The sequence below is a fragment of the Lynx canadensis genome, chromosome D1 (genome assembly GCF_007474595.2).
Source record: "Lynx canadensis isolate LIC74 chromosome D1, mLynCan4.pri.v2, whole genome shotgun sequence".
NCBI lineage: Eukaryota > Metazoa > Chordata > Mammalia > Carnivora > Felidae > Lynx > Lynx canadensis.
In genome coordinates, this window is record NC_044312.2 from 8,475,483 (window position 1) to 8,490,913 (window position 15,431).

The 15,431-nt window shown below is 37.7% G+C and overlaps 1 protein-coding gene across 2 annotated transcripts in view; it reads right to left on the minus strand.

Annotated features, from left to right (window-relative positions):
• RDX (radixin) overlaps window positions 1–15,431 on the minus strand; it is a 95,648-nt gene that overhangs the window by 51,632 nt on the left and 28,585 nt on the right. For both annotated transcript variants that reach the window (XM_030330785.1, XM_030330784.1), the window contains 6 exons: window positions 12,124–12,219; window positions 11,431–11,705; window positions 6,526–6,609; window positions 6,177–6,323; window positions 2,413–2,509; window positions 1,781–1,944 (listed from right to left, as the gene is read on the minus strand). In XM_030330785.1, the coding sequence (XP_030186645.1) occupies window positions 1,781–1,944; window positions 2,413–2,509; window positions 6,177–6,323; window positions 6,526–6,609; window positions 11,431–11,705; window positions 12,124–12,219 (863 nt within the window). The remainder of the gene's footprint in view (window positions 1–1,780; window positions 1,945–2,412; window positions 2,510–6,176; window positions 6,324–6,525; window positions 6,610–11,430; window positions 11,706–12,123; window positions 12,220–15,431) is intronic.

Here is a 15,431-nt window from a genome sequence, read left to right on the forward strand (position 1 = left end):
GTATCAACATTACAGGGAAGCAGAAAAGAGGGCATTTTATGGAGTGATATGTATGAGGTGTGATTTTTTTTTTTTAACTCATGACAGGAGATCTTAGACATGGGCCTGGAAGGGAAGGGAAGGGGAGGGGAGGGGAGGGGAGGGGAGGGGAGGGGAGGGAAGGGAAGGGAAGGGAAGGGAAGGGAAGGGAAGGGAAAGGAAGGGATGGGAAGTGAGAAAGAGAGGGTACAGGTAAGGGTGAGAATGCATAGAAGGAAGGAAGGAAGGAAGGGAGGGAGGGAGGGAGGGAAGGAGGGAGGAGGGGAGGGAGGGAAGGAGGGAGGAGGGGAGGGAGGGAAGGAGGGAGGGAAGGAGGGAGGGAGGGAGGGAGTGAAGAAGGAAAAAAATTAGTCTTTGTGAGGGAAATGGAGAGGCTATGATGGCTATGAATATATAGAAAGTAAAGCTCCAATAAGAACCACTTTAAAAAAAAATTTTTTTTTAACGTTTTATTTATTTTTGAGACAGAGAGAGACAGAGCATGAACGGGGGAGGGGCAGAGAGAGAGGGAGACACAGCATCGGAAGCAGGCTCCAGGCTCTGAGCCATCAGCCCAGAGCCCGACGTGGGGCTCAAACTCACGGACCGGGAGATGGTGACCTGAGCCAAAGTCGGACGCTTAACCGACTGAGCCACCCAGGCACCCCAATAAGAACCACTTTAAAAAGCATGTAAGCCTAAAACCACAATGTGATCCTAAGCTACATGAGAGCAGTGAAAAGGGACAGAGCACAGTCAATCCAAGTTAGTATCTTTAATGATGGGGTGAGGAATTACTGGAAAGTTTCATGCCTACATAAAAAAACATCTGGCAACACAGTAGACTTCTCTAAGGCAGACAACCTGAGGAGAGCTATCTAAATTACAGAGAACATTTAAGAAAAAAACAAAACAAAAACATCATTAAACACAAACACTAAAAATGGTAAGTAGTAAAATTTTATCTAGCAGAGGACCTATTTAATTCTTATATTCAAATCGTGTTATTTCCAAGATGTTTGAAATATGTAAGTTTATACATCTTTAGAGCTCCTCAGTTTTGTTTTGTTTAGGACCCACTCATTTCTTAAACGACTGTATCATTCTATACCACAAAGATTTCCTCAATGAAAGTTAATTTTAAAGTCCAAGTCAATCTAGGATGAGATTTGGAATAATGCTGCTGACTCTGGTAATCTGGTTCCAGTGTCCACAGGCTTTCATTATCTATCCCTTTCAGGAACTCTCTAGGATATTTAACAGTATCTTTTTCAAAAGTCTATGTAACCGTGGTTGATAACACCAGTGTCACTGGCGGGGGTCCTGGTGTTGCTCTGTATAATGACTTTTCACTTGAGTTCAACAGTGTCACTGATATGGCTTTAAAGCAAAATATTCAGCAATTCTTATCCTGAAAAATTTGGAACTACAAGTCAGAAGGGAAACAAACTTGAAAAATTCCAAACCACTATGGTACCCAAACCAGTGAGTCAGGGAAAAGCAAGTATGTTCAAAAAAAAAAAAAAAAAAAAAAAGTACATCTGTGAAATCATGGGAAGCTACCCTCTCAGAAACGTGTCAAAGATTTGTCACTCGCAGAGTATACACACTCATTTCAGAAGAGGATAAGGAGAGCACTCATTCCATTTTAATACAATGAAAACAACGCAAAAATGTAAGCTCAGAGAATGCTAAAAAAACTGAGCATTCTTAAATTTTAGCTCACCTACTCAATTACGCACCACAGACCTAAATTCCATACCTTTCCAACTGCTTCTGATGTTTCTCCTCCCTTGCCTGAGCCTTCATCTGCTGCACTTCAATAGTATCAGGCTTCCTTCTCCGCATGTACAGTTCATGGTTTCCCATACATAAAGCCAAAATCCGCTTATTGATTCTCAGACGAGGTGCATAAAAAACAAAATCCTAAACATAAAGTTTCTGAATTAAAATTTTCATGAAGATAGTGTCTCTCACAATAACATGCACTAAATTTTAATATGTGGTATGAATTCGAATGTCGTATTATACACAGTTCAGAATCATAAAACTTCCTACTTCCAAGTGACTAGGCCATGTTTGCACTGGACTAGGAAGGCTAGCAGCGAACAAGTGTTTTAACTGCTTGTTAGAAATGAGGATTGTTAACAAACATCACCCACCTTATAGCTGAATCTCAGTTAAAATAAAACTCTAATATTTATGTCATAAAAAAGATTAAAACTTTGTATATTTACTAGCATTCATTATTTTCTCACTGGGAAAGTTAAACTATGGAAAGAGCAAGTCAGGAGCAAGTCAATAAATGAACGATGCCACTCTTCAAATGATTATCACAGCAAAGTGGCAGAAATTAAAAAAGAGTTAATACAGAACATAAAGAATTTTACTTACAGGTGCCTTTTTGTCGATTGGCTTTATAACAAATTTTTTGTCATTAAATGAAATATTTCTGATTTCACTCCAGGGAAAACCAATTTTAGGTGTTAACCTTAAAAAATGAAAGCATTCCTTTACTTAAAAGCAAGAAACAAAAGGCAAAATTCATTAACATTTTGGGGCCAATTTAGCTGAATGACCAGTCTTAAGAGTGCCAGACTTTCAAATGCATTACCTTACTTATACTACTGACATTATCTTCTAAGGGGAAACTTGATCAGTTAAGTCACATAAAACAAAGAATAACTATCAAAGGATTTCATAAATGCGTCATGAGCCTTGAAAGCATCACACTGGCTTTCTTAAAATTACCTAGAAAACACTAGCAATCCAGAGTGCAGAACTGAGCTTCCTGGGGTTCTGTATTAGCTCTATTTAGAATCAAGCTGCTACAACTATTAAAAATGTTTAAGGAGAGGGAAAAAAGAAGTCTTCGTAACTTTTCGTGTGATTTATAGACCTGTTACTAAATATGAAAATTTTTTAATTCCTTCCTCTCTTTACTTTAAAAATGAGTATTTGTGAATAACATTAAAAACACAATTTTCAGTATCTTTAATTTTTTTTTAAGTTTATTTTAAGGGGGGGAGAGAAAGAAAGCACACACAAGTCGGGGGGTGGGGGCAGAGACAGAGGGAGACAGAGAGAATTCCAAGCAGGCTCCACACTGTGAGCACGGAGCCCAATGTAAAGTTCGAACTCACAAGCTGTGAGATGATGACCTGAGGCAAAACCAAGACTTGGACACTTAACCGAATGAGCCACACAGACGCCCCTAAATTTTTTCAATGTTTATTTTTGAGAGAGAGAGAGAGAGAGAGAGAGAGAGAGACACGGAGGATGCATGGGGGAGGGGCAGAGAGAGGGAGACACGGAATCTCAAGCAGCCTCCAGGCTCTGTGCTGCCAGCTCAGAGCCCGACAAGGGGCTCGAACCCAAAAACCATGAGATCATGACCTGAGCCGAAGTTGGACACTTAACTGACTGAGCCACCAGGCACCCCTAATTTTCAGTATCTTTAAAATGATTCATTTTATGGTATGTGAATTCTACCTCCAAAGAAAAAAGGTTAAGACATTCACACACAGCAATGTTTGGGTCAATGACAGGGCTGGAATTCCAACGTTAAACCTATGCAGCACTTACCTCCATTTTACCACACCACACACATACTGGAATAACAATTTTCTTCTGCTTTTCATATATTTTACTGTTTCAACTACCCATCAAATTTGTCACTGTTATCCAATAACAAGTGTGCAAAATGATTATGACATCCATGCTGGCCAAAAGACATCTTTTTAATCAGTCTTCTGAGAACTGAGTATGAATTTCTACCTACTGATAGTTCTTTTAATTCTTAAGGAGATTAAGAACTGAAGCACAGCAAATAATTTTTTCTGCATAAAACTTTATCAATATCCACGACTTATACTGCCCTCTAATGGTCATTCAAATGTCAAAGTTACCTGCTTGAAAAGGGGGGGGGTGCTGGAACACAGTTGTTTTTTTTTATTATTTTTTTTAACGTTTTATTTTTGAGACAGAGAGAGACAGACCGTGAGCAGGGGAGGGGCAGAGAGGGAGTGAGACACAGAATCCAAAGCAGGCTCCAAGCTCTGACCTGTTAGCACAGAGCCTGACGAGGGCCTCGAACCCACAAACCGCGAGATCATGACCTGAGCTGAAGTCAGACGCTTAACTGACCGAGCCACCCAGGCGCCCCCACAGTTGTTTTTTTAATGTTTATTATTTATTTTGAGAGAGAGAGAGAGGGAGAAAGAGAGAGCAAGCACACGCACGAGCACAAGCGTGGAGTGGGGGGGGGGAGAGAGGGAGAGAGAGGGAGAGGGAGGGAGAGAGAGGGAGAGGGAGGGAGAGGGAGGGAGAGGGAGGGAGGGAGGGAGAGGGAGGGAGAGGGAGGGAGAGGGAGAGAGACAATCAGAAGCAGGCTCCAGGCTCTGAGCTATCAGCACAGAGCAAGATGCAGGGCTTGAACCCACCAACAGCAAGATTACAACCTGAAGTCAGATGCTTAAGTGACTGAGCCACCCAGGCACCACAAGGAACACAGTATTTTTTAGGTAAGGCTGTACTATGTTTACACATTATTTTGAAAAATTCTAAAGCCATTTCCTCATGTAATTCTCACAACAATCCTGTGAGGTGAGCCTGGCAGTTACATGAATTTCAGAGAGTTAATAACCTGACCAGGGTCACAAAGGCAATTAGTGGCAGAACTGTTAAACGAACCTAACCAAGCTTTTAAAGTTGTCCACTATTTCGACTTTTAAAAATATTTTGGAAATACAACAGATTTTAGCTTTTTAAAAAAAAGTGATGGGGCGCCTGAGTGGCTCAGTCAGTTAAGCGACTGACTTCGGCTCAGGTCATGAACTCACAGTTTTTGAGTTTGAGCCCCGCGTCAGGCTCTGTGCTGACAGCTCAGAGCCTGGAGCCTGCTTCTGATTCTGTGTCTCCCTCTCTCTCTCTGCCCCTCCCCAACTCATGCTCTCTCTGTGTCTCAGAAATAAACATTAAAAAAATTAAAAAAAAATTTAAAAAAGTGAACCAGTATAGATAAGACCAAAATCCCTTTTGTCCACAATCTCAAATCTTAGTCCTTCCCATCCTGAGCTAACCCCCTCTCTTTCATATTCCCCATTTTTATCTGTAAGCATATTTATAATGGGTAGTCTAGTAGAAACTAATTCAATGATTTTTAAAAGAAAGAAAAGGGAAAAAAGGTTTGGGCCACAAAATTGGGTCTGTAAATCCATTTTGCTTTTCAAAACTTTCAAAATATTCTATTCTGAATGATATAGCCTTTTAACTTGCTTGGTAATATAAGTAAAAACTATATTATCAGAGTAAAATTAGTAAAATGCTCTCTTTTAGACTTATTGTTAGAAATGTTTATTTTATCAGATATTTGTAATAATGAAACTAAAATTCTAGACAGAATAAAGAGAAATGCCTTAGAGGAAGACATTACTGGCATGGACTTAAATGTTTATGTGGTACAGCAAATAAATTAAAGAAAATATAAAGCAATTGTAGCTATCATTCCTGAAAGTATTTTAAGAGTCTGATGTATTTTATACCAAAATAAAAATTACTACCTGGTCAATTAAAAAAAAAAAAAAAAAAAAAAATTAAATAAATAAATAAATAAATAAATAATAATAATAATAACACTATCTACTATGCTTAGTTGATATAGTGATATTCTACTTTATTGATGTTCAAAAAATTCAAAACAATTCCTATAAATGTCTAAAAAAAGGTGTTACAAAATATAATAAATCATGTATCTATTAATTTCATTCTCATTGCTCTTGATTTCTTATATATGTTAATTTCAATTTCAACCTATATGCCAAGCATAATATTTAAGGAATTATTCTTTACCTATACAGGGAACAAATTTAATTTACTGGACAGAACTCATAAGAGCAAAAGAAGTGAATCACTCCATCTGATAAATACACTGAGAAGCAGAACTCTGAAGCTATAAGATGATGCAAAGATGGAGACATGATATCCAAAAGTCTATGGGGCCCTAACTAATCATTTAAGCAAAAAAAAAAAAAAAAAAAAAAAAAAAAAAAGGCAGTAAGAGTAATCAAGCCAAAAAAGAACTTTTACAGACACAGCATAAAATTAAAGCCATACAGATCATTAATGACTAGTTTTTACCATGCAACTAATTTACTCACTTGTCATCATGCTCATAAATATTCAGACCCAGAGCATCAACGCCTAGCCACAATTCGGTTCCCTTTTTATTTTTTATTTCAAAATAGTTGACTCCATACATTTCTAGATCTTGTGCAATCTTGAGGTATTCCATCATAGAATCTTCCCTGTTAAAATAAAGTTTATTGTAATACACTTAAATAAAGGTAATACCAAAAAAATTACAAAAATACTTTGGATTACAATGTAGTGCTTTATATTTATTCATATAAGTTGAATGATCTTTGGGGGATAATCTGATATATTAATACATGCTATGAAATAAAAATACTTTGAGGAAAAACACTAAGAAAATAGCCACCCAAATACCTCAGCATTCCTCTGTGTTCTTCATGCCAGTTCTGTATTCTTTCTTCCCACTGTTCTTTTGTCAGCTTGTGTTGTTCCAAAACACTGTAAGGGAAAAAAAATCTATGAGAATGCCTCTATGATTCAAAATCAACATTCATTTAAAAGTCTAGACTTAGGGCACCTGGGTGGCTCAGTCGGTTAAATGTCTGACTTTGGCTCAACTCATATCGCGGTTTGTGGGTTTGAGCCCACATCAGGCTCTGTGCTAACAACTCTGAGCCTGGAGCCTGCTTCAGATTCTGTGTCTCCCTCGCTCTGTGCCCCTCCCCTACTCATGCTCGCTCTCTCCATCTCTCAAAAATGAATAAACATAAAAAAAAAAAAGTTAAAAAAAATGTAGACTCATTCAGTACCTTAACTGTGATGGTGGCTGTCATAAAGACCTATATACATGATCAAATTGCACAGAACACACACACACACAAATGCCTGACTGCAGGTAAAACATAAAATCTGGATCAGGTTGGTGAACTGTATCAATATCTTAGTTGATATCGTACCCAATATGCAAGACGTTACCAAAACGTTGGGAGAAGGATACAAAGAATCTCTCTAGTTTTTACAACTGCTTGTGAATCTGGAATTATCTCAAGATAAAAAGTTTCTAGAATCCTGAAATTATTTTAAATAATACATTTTTAAAAAACAGTCACACAGATACTTTATGGGAATTGAAATGTTTCCAATGAATACACTATTGGACAAAAGAAAAAAAAGGAAAATGACTTTTCATTACTAACAAAAAAATAAGAGAACAGAGTGAAAATCAGAATTCTCCAGCCTTAATTTCTTCCTTTACTCTATGTATTTACTTTCCTTGGTGCTAAATTTAATTGTTATTTTCTTTAGATAATACTTTATATAAAATTATACAAGTGAAAAGTTATACTTTTTACCATCCCACACTCTCCAAATAACTTTATTAGTTTCTTTTTAATCCTCCCAGTGTTCCTTATGTTAATATAAGCAAACCTATTTTCTACTACTAATATCTTAACACCAAACCAGCAAATTCTACATGCATATATCTGCTCTACACACTAGTGTAGGTATTTATTTATAATTTATTTCTATTCTCTTTGGGTCAGATTATTTATTTCTATTCTCTTTGGGTCAGATAATGATAATTATACATCTTTCTTTATTGGTGAATCCTCAGATCCTACTTTATTAATAGCAAAAGCTGTGGTGTTAAAATATTATCGTTCAACTGCATAAAAAATTTATGTGAATCCCAGGAATGTCTTGGCAGTATAAAGGAATCTCAGAATGCCGTCATCCTTTGCACAAGTTACTATTTAGAATGGATTCCTTAATGAGGTCTCAAACAAACCATTATGTTCTTACAATGCACTGCTCCTTTCTCTGTGTATCCTCTTTTAAGCCCTTGGCTTTTTGGGAGAGAAGTTTTGTCTTCTCCCTTAGAGCAATTAAGTTTCTACATTTTTCTTGTCTTTATACTTTCTCTTGCTGCCTTGCCTCCACTGCTCACCAAGAGGAATGTAATCAGCCTTGAGGGCATAATCAGTGCAGCCAAGTGCTGGGATCATGCTATTAAATAAATCTGAAGGTATGGGTTAACTTGGATGCCAGTAAGATTTATGTTCTAGTTTTTTATACCCTGCATTTCAAATAGCATTTTTTGCATTTTGCATAATACACTTGTGCTATTAATCTGTAGGAGTCTGCAGGTATTCAAAAATTCCCGCCCTCTCTTTCTTCTGTCCAGAAAAAGGAGTCTTGCTTCCTGGCTAATCTGTCTGACTTGGCTTTAAATCTGTCTATCTGGGCTTTTAAGGGACTTCTCTCTTCACTTTCCCAGGATCTATACTTCATCATTTATGACGGGACATATTTATTGTCCCCCGCATGTGCGCACGCGCACACACTCACACATATATACTTAGATGGCAAAGGACCACCACATCCATATTGCTCACCACTATATGCCCGGTACCAGCACTGAAGAGGTACTCAAAACTTTGTAGAGAGAATAAAGGAATTATAGTAAATCAGCTCTTTCCCATCTTTTAAAGAACATGTCTATAAACTCATGCTTTCCTAGTTTTTTATTTTCTTTTTCACAGCCGAACTTCTAAGAACTATCCATATTCACTACCTTTCGTTTGCATACCTCGCATCTACTGCCTCTAGTCCGCCACAATCGGGCTGCGATCACCAACACCATACGGAAGCTGCTTCTACTAAGGTCACTACCAATCTCCTTACTGCTAAACCAAGAGACACATTAGTTCTCCCTCATACTTGACCTGTTAGTACTATTTGACACTGCTAACCAGTCCTTCCTTATACCTTGGCTTCCATGATCAACATTCCTCTGCTATTATTCTGGACTCTGGCATTTTTTTCTCAATTATGCCTTACAGGAGCCACTTCCCCTATACTTAAAAATTAACTTTCAACAAGATCTGTCTTAGGCCTTTTGTTCATTCTAGATGTACTGTCAAGTTCATCTCTTTCATTCCATGGGATAATTATCTATTTGCTGATTATTCCCAAAACCGTATCAGACTTTGTTCTGATTCACACCTACAAACGAATACTATCTCCCTTGGTTATAGTGGTTATGTTTCAAACTCAGTAGATTCAGAACTGAAATCTTCCTCCCCAAAAACATATTCCTTCTCCCCATATCTTGGCAAAACTGTATTACCCACTACCTAGATGCCCAAGTCAGAAAAGTGGCACATAAAAATTTATGTATATCTAGTTCTTTTCAAAGGAGAGAGATACTATCTGGTGGATCTGATCATCCACATCACGAGAGAGCTAAACTGTACTGTGGGAGAACAGATTGCTTATCCAGGTTTTTCTATACAAGAACTAATAGCATCCATCAAAGGCATCAAATTGTGTTTGATTTATGACTACCAAATAATCTGATTACTAATTCCCCCCCTCGGGTACTTAGTGAGAAAAAGTGTACTATACCATACATAAAATAAGGTCATCACTATGAAAGTATTTTCTCCATTTTAAATACAAAAATTAGTATTCTGATTTTATTTTTTTAAAGGAAACTTACTGTATGTATGTATTTATTTACTTATTTATTTATTTGGGGTAGGGGTGCCAGTGAATCAGGGGCAGAGAGAGAGAATCCCAGGAGGGGTGGGTAGGGGGAAGGTTAAAGAAGAGAGAAGTGGGGCTCACCCACAACGGGGCTTATGTATTACCCAAAGTGGGGCTCATGTTCACCTGAAGCAGGGCTCAAGATCACCCAAAGTGGGACTCGAACTCAGGAAACATGAGATCATTACCTGAGCAGAAGTCAGATGTTTAATGACTGAGCCACCCAGGTGCCCAGTATTTTCATTTAATGAGTAAGACTCTTTTAAGCTCAGATAGCTTAAAATAGTTCTCCAAACATTACCAACCTGAAGAACACCTATCTGTACCTTCAAAATGATGGACCAGATCTTGAAGGGCACGTGCTATCATCCTCCCTTTTAAACAAAGTGGGTTACAGCACACATACATTTAAAATAAAAAAATTAAATTTTGCTTAAATATGATTCCCGTGTGTAAAATATTATAAAACATCACCTATTCAATGGAAGCCAATTACTTCATCTTGCGCTCAACTAAACAGCAATCTAATTTAACAAAAGAACAACCATCGGGGCACCTGTGTAGGCGCAATTAGTTAAGCGTCCAACTCTTCGACTCAGGTCATAATCTCACAGTTTGTGGGTTCGAGCCCCACACTGGGCTCTGCACTGACAAGGCGAAGCTTGCCTGGAATGCTCTCTCTCTGCCCCTCCCTTGCTCTCTCTTTCTCTCTCAAAATAAATAAATAAACTTCAAAAAAATCTTGGGGAAAAAAAAGATCTATGTAATACCTGAGATAAAGCATGCCTATTCTACAAAAAATTAAGAAACTGTAAGGGTAATGTTGATTATACATAATATTTACCTTAGGCCCTGATTTAAAACTTAACCTCCTGTGCATTTTACTAAGTACAAATTATACCTCAATTATGGCACAGAGTTGTGGAATCACTATGTTGTACACTTGAAAGTAATGTAACACTGTGTGCCAAATATACATCAATAAAAATAAAATTACTTAAATCTCAATTAAAAATAAAAACTAATCCTTATCTGAAACAAAATTCTACTGTGCTAGTAATCAACTATTTAATTCAATGCTTGAAAAAAAATCTTGAGACAAGAACTGGGGTTGGAATAATAATTGAAGCTAAATAACCACAGATTATGAGGTGTCTCATATTCCTGAGTCTTTGGTGAACAGCATGTATTATTTTATCTTCTTAGGAAACTATTACTTCCTCTATAGAATTAAAATTAAGTTTTTAACTTTTTATTTTTTTCATTATTGTTTTTAAAGTTTGTTTATTTTCAGAGAGAGACAGTGCAAGTGGGGCAGAGGCAGAGACAAAGGGAGACAGAGGATCTTGAAACGGGCTCTGTGCTGAGAGCAGAGATCCTGATGTGGGGCTTGATCTCAAGAACTGTGAGATCATAACCCGAGCCAAAGTCAGATACTTAACCTACTGAGCCATCCAGGCACCCCAGTTTTTAACTTTTTTAAATACTGTTTTGTTTCTTTAAGTTTATTTATTTAAGTAATCTCTATGCCCAACATGGGGCTCGAACTCAACCCCGAGATCAAGGGTTACATGCTCTTCCAATTAAGCCAGCCAGGCACCCCTAAAAGGTGTCTGAAACTCAGTTTTCAGATGCCTACTCTAGGGCTCCGCTCAGCACGGAGTCGGCTTAAGATTCTCTCCCTCTCCCTCTACCCCTCCCCCCCCACCCCTGCTCGCATGCACTCTCTCTCTGAAAAATGAAAAAATTAAAAATCTATGTTTCACTTACCGCTGGGGTAGGAGTCTATCATTAGCCAGGTAGCCCGGTTTATGAATCTCTTTATTATAATCTCCATACTTGGCCTGAACAGCATAGGAAGCCAAAAGAACTGCTGTTTCTGGAGGACAATATATCTCATCATTTAAGATAGCTTCCTTAACTTGAAGGAAGAAAAGTCTCTGGGTTATTTCTTGAATTAATTCCTCAGAAACATCTTCAGGAAAGAATTTAGCTCTAAATTTGAACTGTAAAGGATTCTCTTTTTTAACATCTTGCTGTGTCACCTGGAACAATAATTTCAAACATCATCAACAAAAATGGTAAGTTCATATCAAATTCTTTTTTAGAAGAAAGTAGGATATGAAATATAAATAAGATTCTAAATCCATAAGTAAGACTCTAGTGTGTAAGATTCCAAACTTATAAGAAGCTTATTCTTTATGTTTAAGTCAAACTGAGTCAGTTACACCTAATATTTATTACACGTTAAGTTTTCAAACAGGAAAAGTGAACATTTCCTTTTTCTAAGATGATAAACTCATGGTAACTTATTGAATTAAAAGACATGACACCTTTAACGACTCAGAGATAATTGTAAAAGGAGGTCTGAGGTCAGTCAGACCCTGCGCTTTCCTAGTACAAATTCATGATCATAACTTCAAAATAACTTAATTACTAGCTGAATTTTATACATATTTTTACCTTTTTATTTAGTTTAAGCCATGTAGAATAACCTTTGCTGTCCACATACTGCAGCCCAAAAAACCAGACCTCACGCAAACCAACTGTTTTCACCACCTTAAAAAAAAAAGTTCAATTTCAGCTCAACATTCATAGTATAAGGAAATGGTCCTGTATTTCAAAAGAAAAACAAAACCACAGAGGTATTATAGGTATATTCCTTTGTTATAAAGATCTTCCTTAAATTTCATGTATTAATTAAAGGAACATTTCTGAAAATTTAAATTCAGGTTTTATGTAGTTTATAATGTCATTTCCATTTTATGTGATCCATTTTTTTATACCTCTTCTTCTTTCTCATCTCCCATCATGACCCCAAGAGATCACAAGAAGTCCAGGAAATAGATACAAAGCTGTCATAATCCCACTTGCCTATTTCAATTTATCTCCACAACTACACAACTGGGTAGGCAAGGCAAATAGTATCATTTTGGTGATAAGAGTCCCTGAGGACATGTAAAAGCCATACCTCCTGATGATCCAGCTGGTGATTTCATGCCCCCTTCTACTATACCCTTCACCTAAAATCAACATAAATATTCTATGGTCTTCCTTCACTGAGCAAGAAACCATTCTTGGAACATGCCCAAATTTTACCCTTCTGCACCTCTGCTCATGCTTCTTCTTCTGCCTAGAATGTTTCTTCTGTACTTTCGCCCCCTTTTGAATAATTTATTCCTCAAGGCCCAGCTCAACTAACACACCTTCTGTGAATGAAGCTGTCCTATTATACAGATAAAATTAATCACTTGTTCCTTAATGTTCCCACAGCACTTTATCTAGTATCTACAGCTACTGGAACATTGATTCTATCTTATCATAAGTAACTGTATGAGAAGTAGTGTGTCTATTTACCCTCCTTCATTCTTTAAAACTAACGACAGAGATTACTGTCTTATTCATCTTAATTATGTCATCCTATAAAGAATTAGTAGCCCACGGAAGGTACTCAAAAGTATTAGAGTAAATAGAGTGGTGAGCTAGGACCCACCCAAGAATGTACCAACACTTGGAAAAAGCTTATTTTTAAAAAAAATCTATTTTAAGATGAAAGTGAGGGAAATGAGCCAGGAGAGGTGAGAGTTTATTAGTATTTTAAAAGCTTGAGAGAAAGATTCAACATTAGTTTTAAGTGATATTCTTGGCTTATTTTTTAAAAATAGCTAACAACAGGGGTGCCTGGGTGGCTCAGTCGGTTAAACTCCAACTTCGGTCCAGGTCATGATCTCACTCACAGTTTGTGAGTTTGAGCGTCGTGTCAGGCTCTGTACTGACAGCTCAGAGCCTGGATCCTGCTTCAGATTGTGTCCCCCTCTCTCTCTCTCTGCCGCTCCCCTGTTCACACCCTGTCGCTGTCTCGAAAGTAAGTAAATGTTAAAAAAATTCTTTTTTAAACATATCTAAAAATGTGTCAGGCTTTTGGATTTCAAGATAGCATACTGAACCCTTCAGTTGACTTTCCTTCTCTTGAAAAATTCACTGAAATTACACACACCAAAAAAATTAAAAAAAAAAAGAAAAAAACATTTAGCTCTGCTAGGAAAAGTTATCATCAAAAAACCAAAAACAAATTTCTACATGATATGGGATAAAAAGACTCACACTGATGCAAAAACTGATCAATGCCAAACAACCAAAACTTGAACCTACACAAAGGAGATCCCAAGTAATTTAACTTTGGCAAAAGACAGGTTGTCCCACCAGAGCCAAAGAAAATATTCCAGCTCAGAGCAGCAGAGTAAGAAAGTTACTTAGGTCAAAAGCAAGGGAGAGCAATGTATCAAAGTAGCTGCCTCAACTGTTGCCTTTAGGCTTTGCCAGAGTCATGAGCTTGCTAAGGAAAGGCGCGATCTGCCACAGTGGGCACAAAGGGCAGTACCTTAACTAACTGGAGACCATCACAACAAACACCAGGAAGAACAAGAAGGCTCAGCTGTGAAATTCTTTAAGAGGCCCTATCTCTTCAGTGCTTTTCCTACTACTTCTCAAAGGGTTCTCAGAAACTTTCAGACACATACTTTTGTACGTAAAAACATACTTGAGGAAGGTGGTGCCTGAGTGGCTTAGTCAAACGTCTGACTCTCGACTTCGATTCAGGTCATGATCTCATGGTTTGTGGGTTCAAGTCCTGAGGAGCCTGCTTGGGATTCTCTCTGTCTCCCTCTCTGCCCTCCCCAACTCTGGCTCTCTTGAGCATGCTCTTTCTCACACTCTCAATAAATACATAAACTTAAAAAAAAAAAAAATACTTGGGTACTTAACTACAATATACGTATACTTATCTATAAATTATACACAGGCAAAAATCACAGTAATACATTATAAAACATGTATTTTTAAAGTAACTTGAAAAAGGACAAAAATATAAATAAACATTTTAGTTTTTTTTTCTTGCATCCTAACAGATCATATTGAACACTTCTTAGGGGTGCGAATACTCTAATCCCACAGGTGGAAGCTGTAAGTGAAGGATAATGTGGGAAGAATCAGGCAGTAAACCAAAGGACCCCAAGCACTCAATGAGAGCCCCCGATGCACAGCAGCTGACCTCAAGCTCATCATGATCAGAAGTAAGGCCTTGCTACAGATGGATTTAGGCTGCTATGGACCCTTGTTTGAGAGGACCCCTATCTCTAGTCTGCTCCTGGTCAGACCCTAAACCTACCTACCTGCCAACCCACTCCATATGCTCACTATACTCAAGGTAAAGCCTGGTTTTAGATCCTAACATTTGGACTCAAGAGAAGTTGTCAGGAAACAACAGTGACTCCAAGAAATAACTGCTTAGGGAGCACATTACAGATAACCATACTCCTTATCTAGAACTTCACTTATACTATGAACTGGGTGTGTATCAAATGTGTCCTATGTACTTTCCATGGATGGATTCTCACTTAACTCACAACAACCTCCTCAGGGAAGAAGAGTGCAATCACCATCCTCATTGTACAAATGAAACAAATGAGGCAAAGCAAGTAATTTGTGCAAATCAAACAGCTAGAGCTGGGACTCTACCGCAGGCAGTGTGGCTCCAGAGCCCACACTCTTATACTACACAGTACTGCACTATAATAAAGGAGGTGTCCTTTCCCCCTGCATCCAAACAAAAGCAACTCTGCCTCATAAAAAACAAGTATTTTATTTCTCATATGCAATACCAAAAAGGCCCACTTGCTCATTAGTTTTTGACTAACATAAACACTGCACTATGACATTTCAACTTGCTACAAAGTAAGTACAATGAATACCTACTCCATTAAAATTTTTCA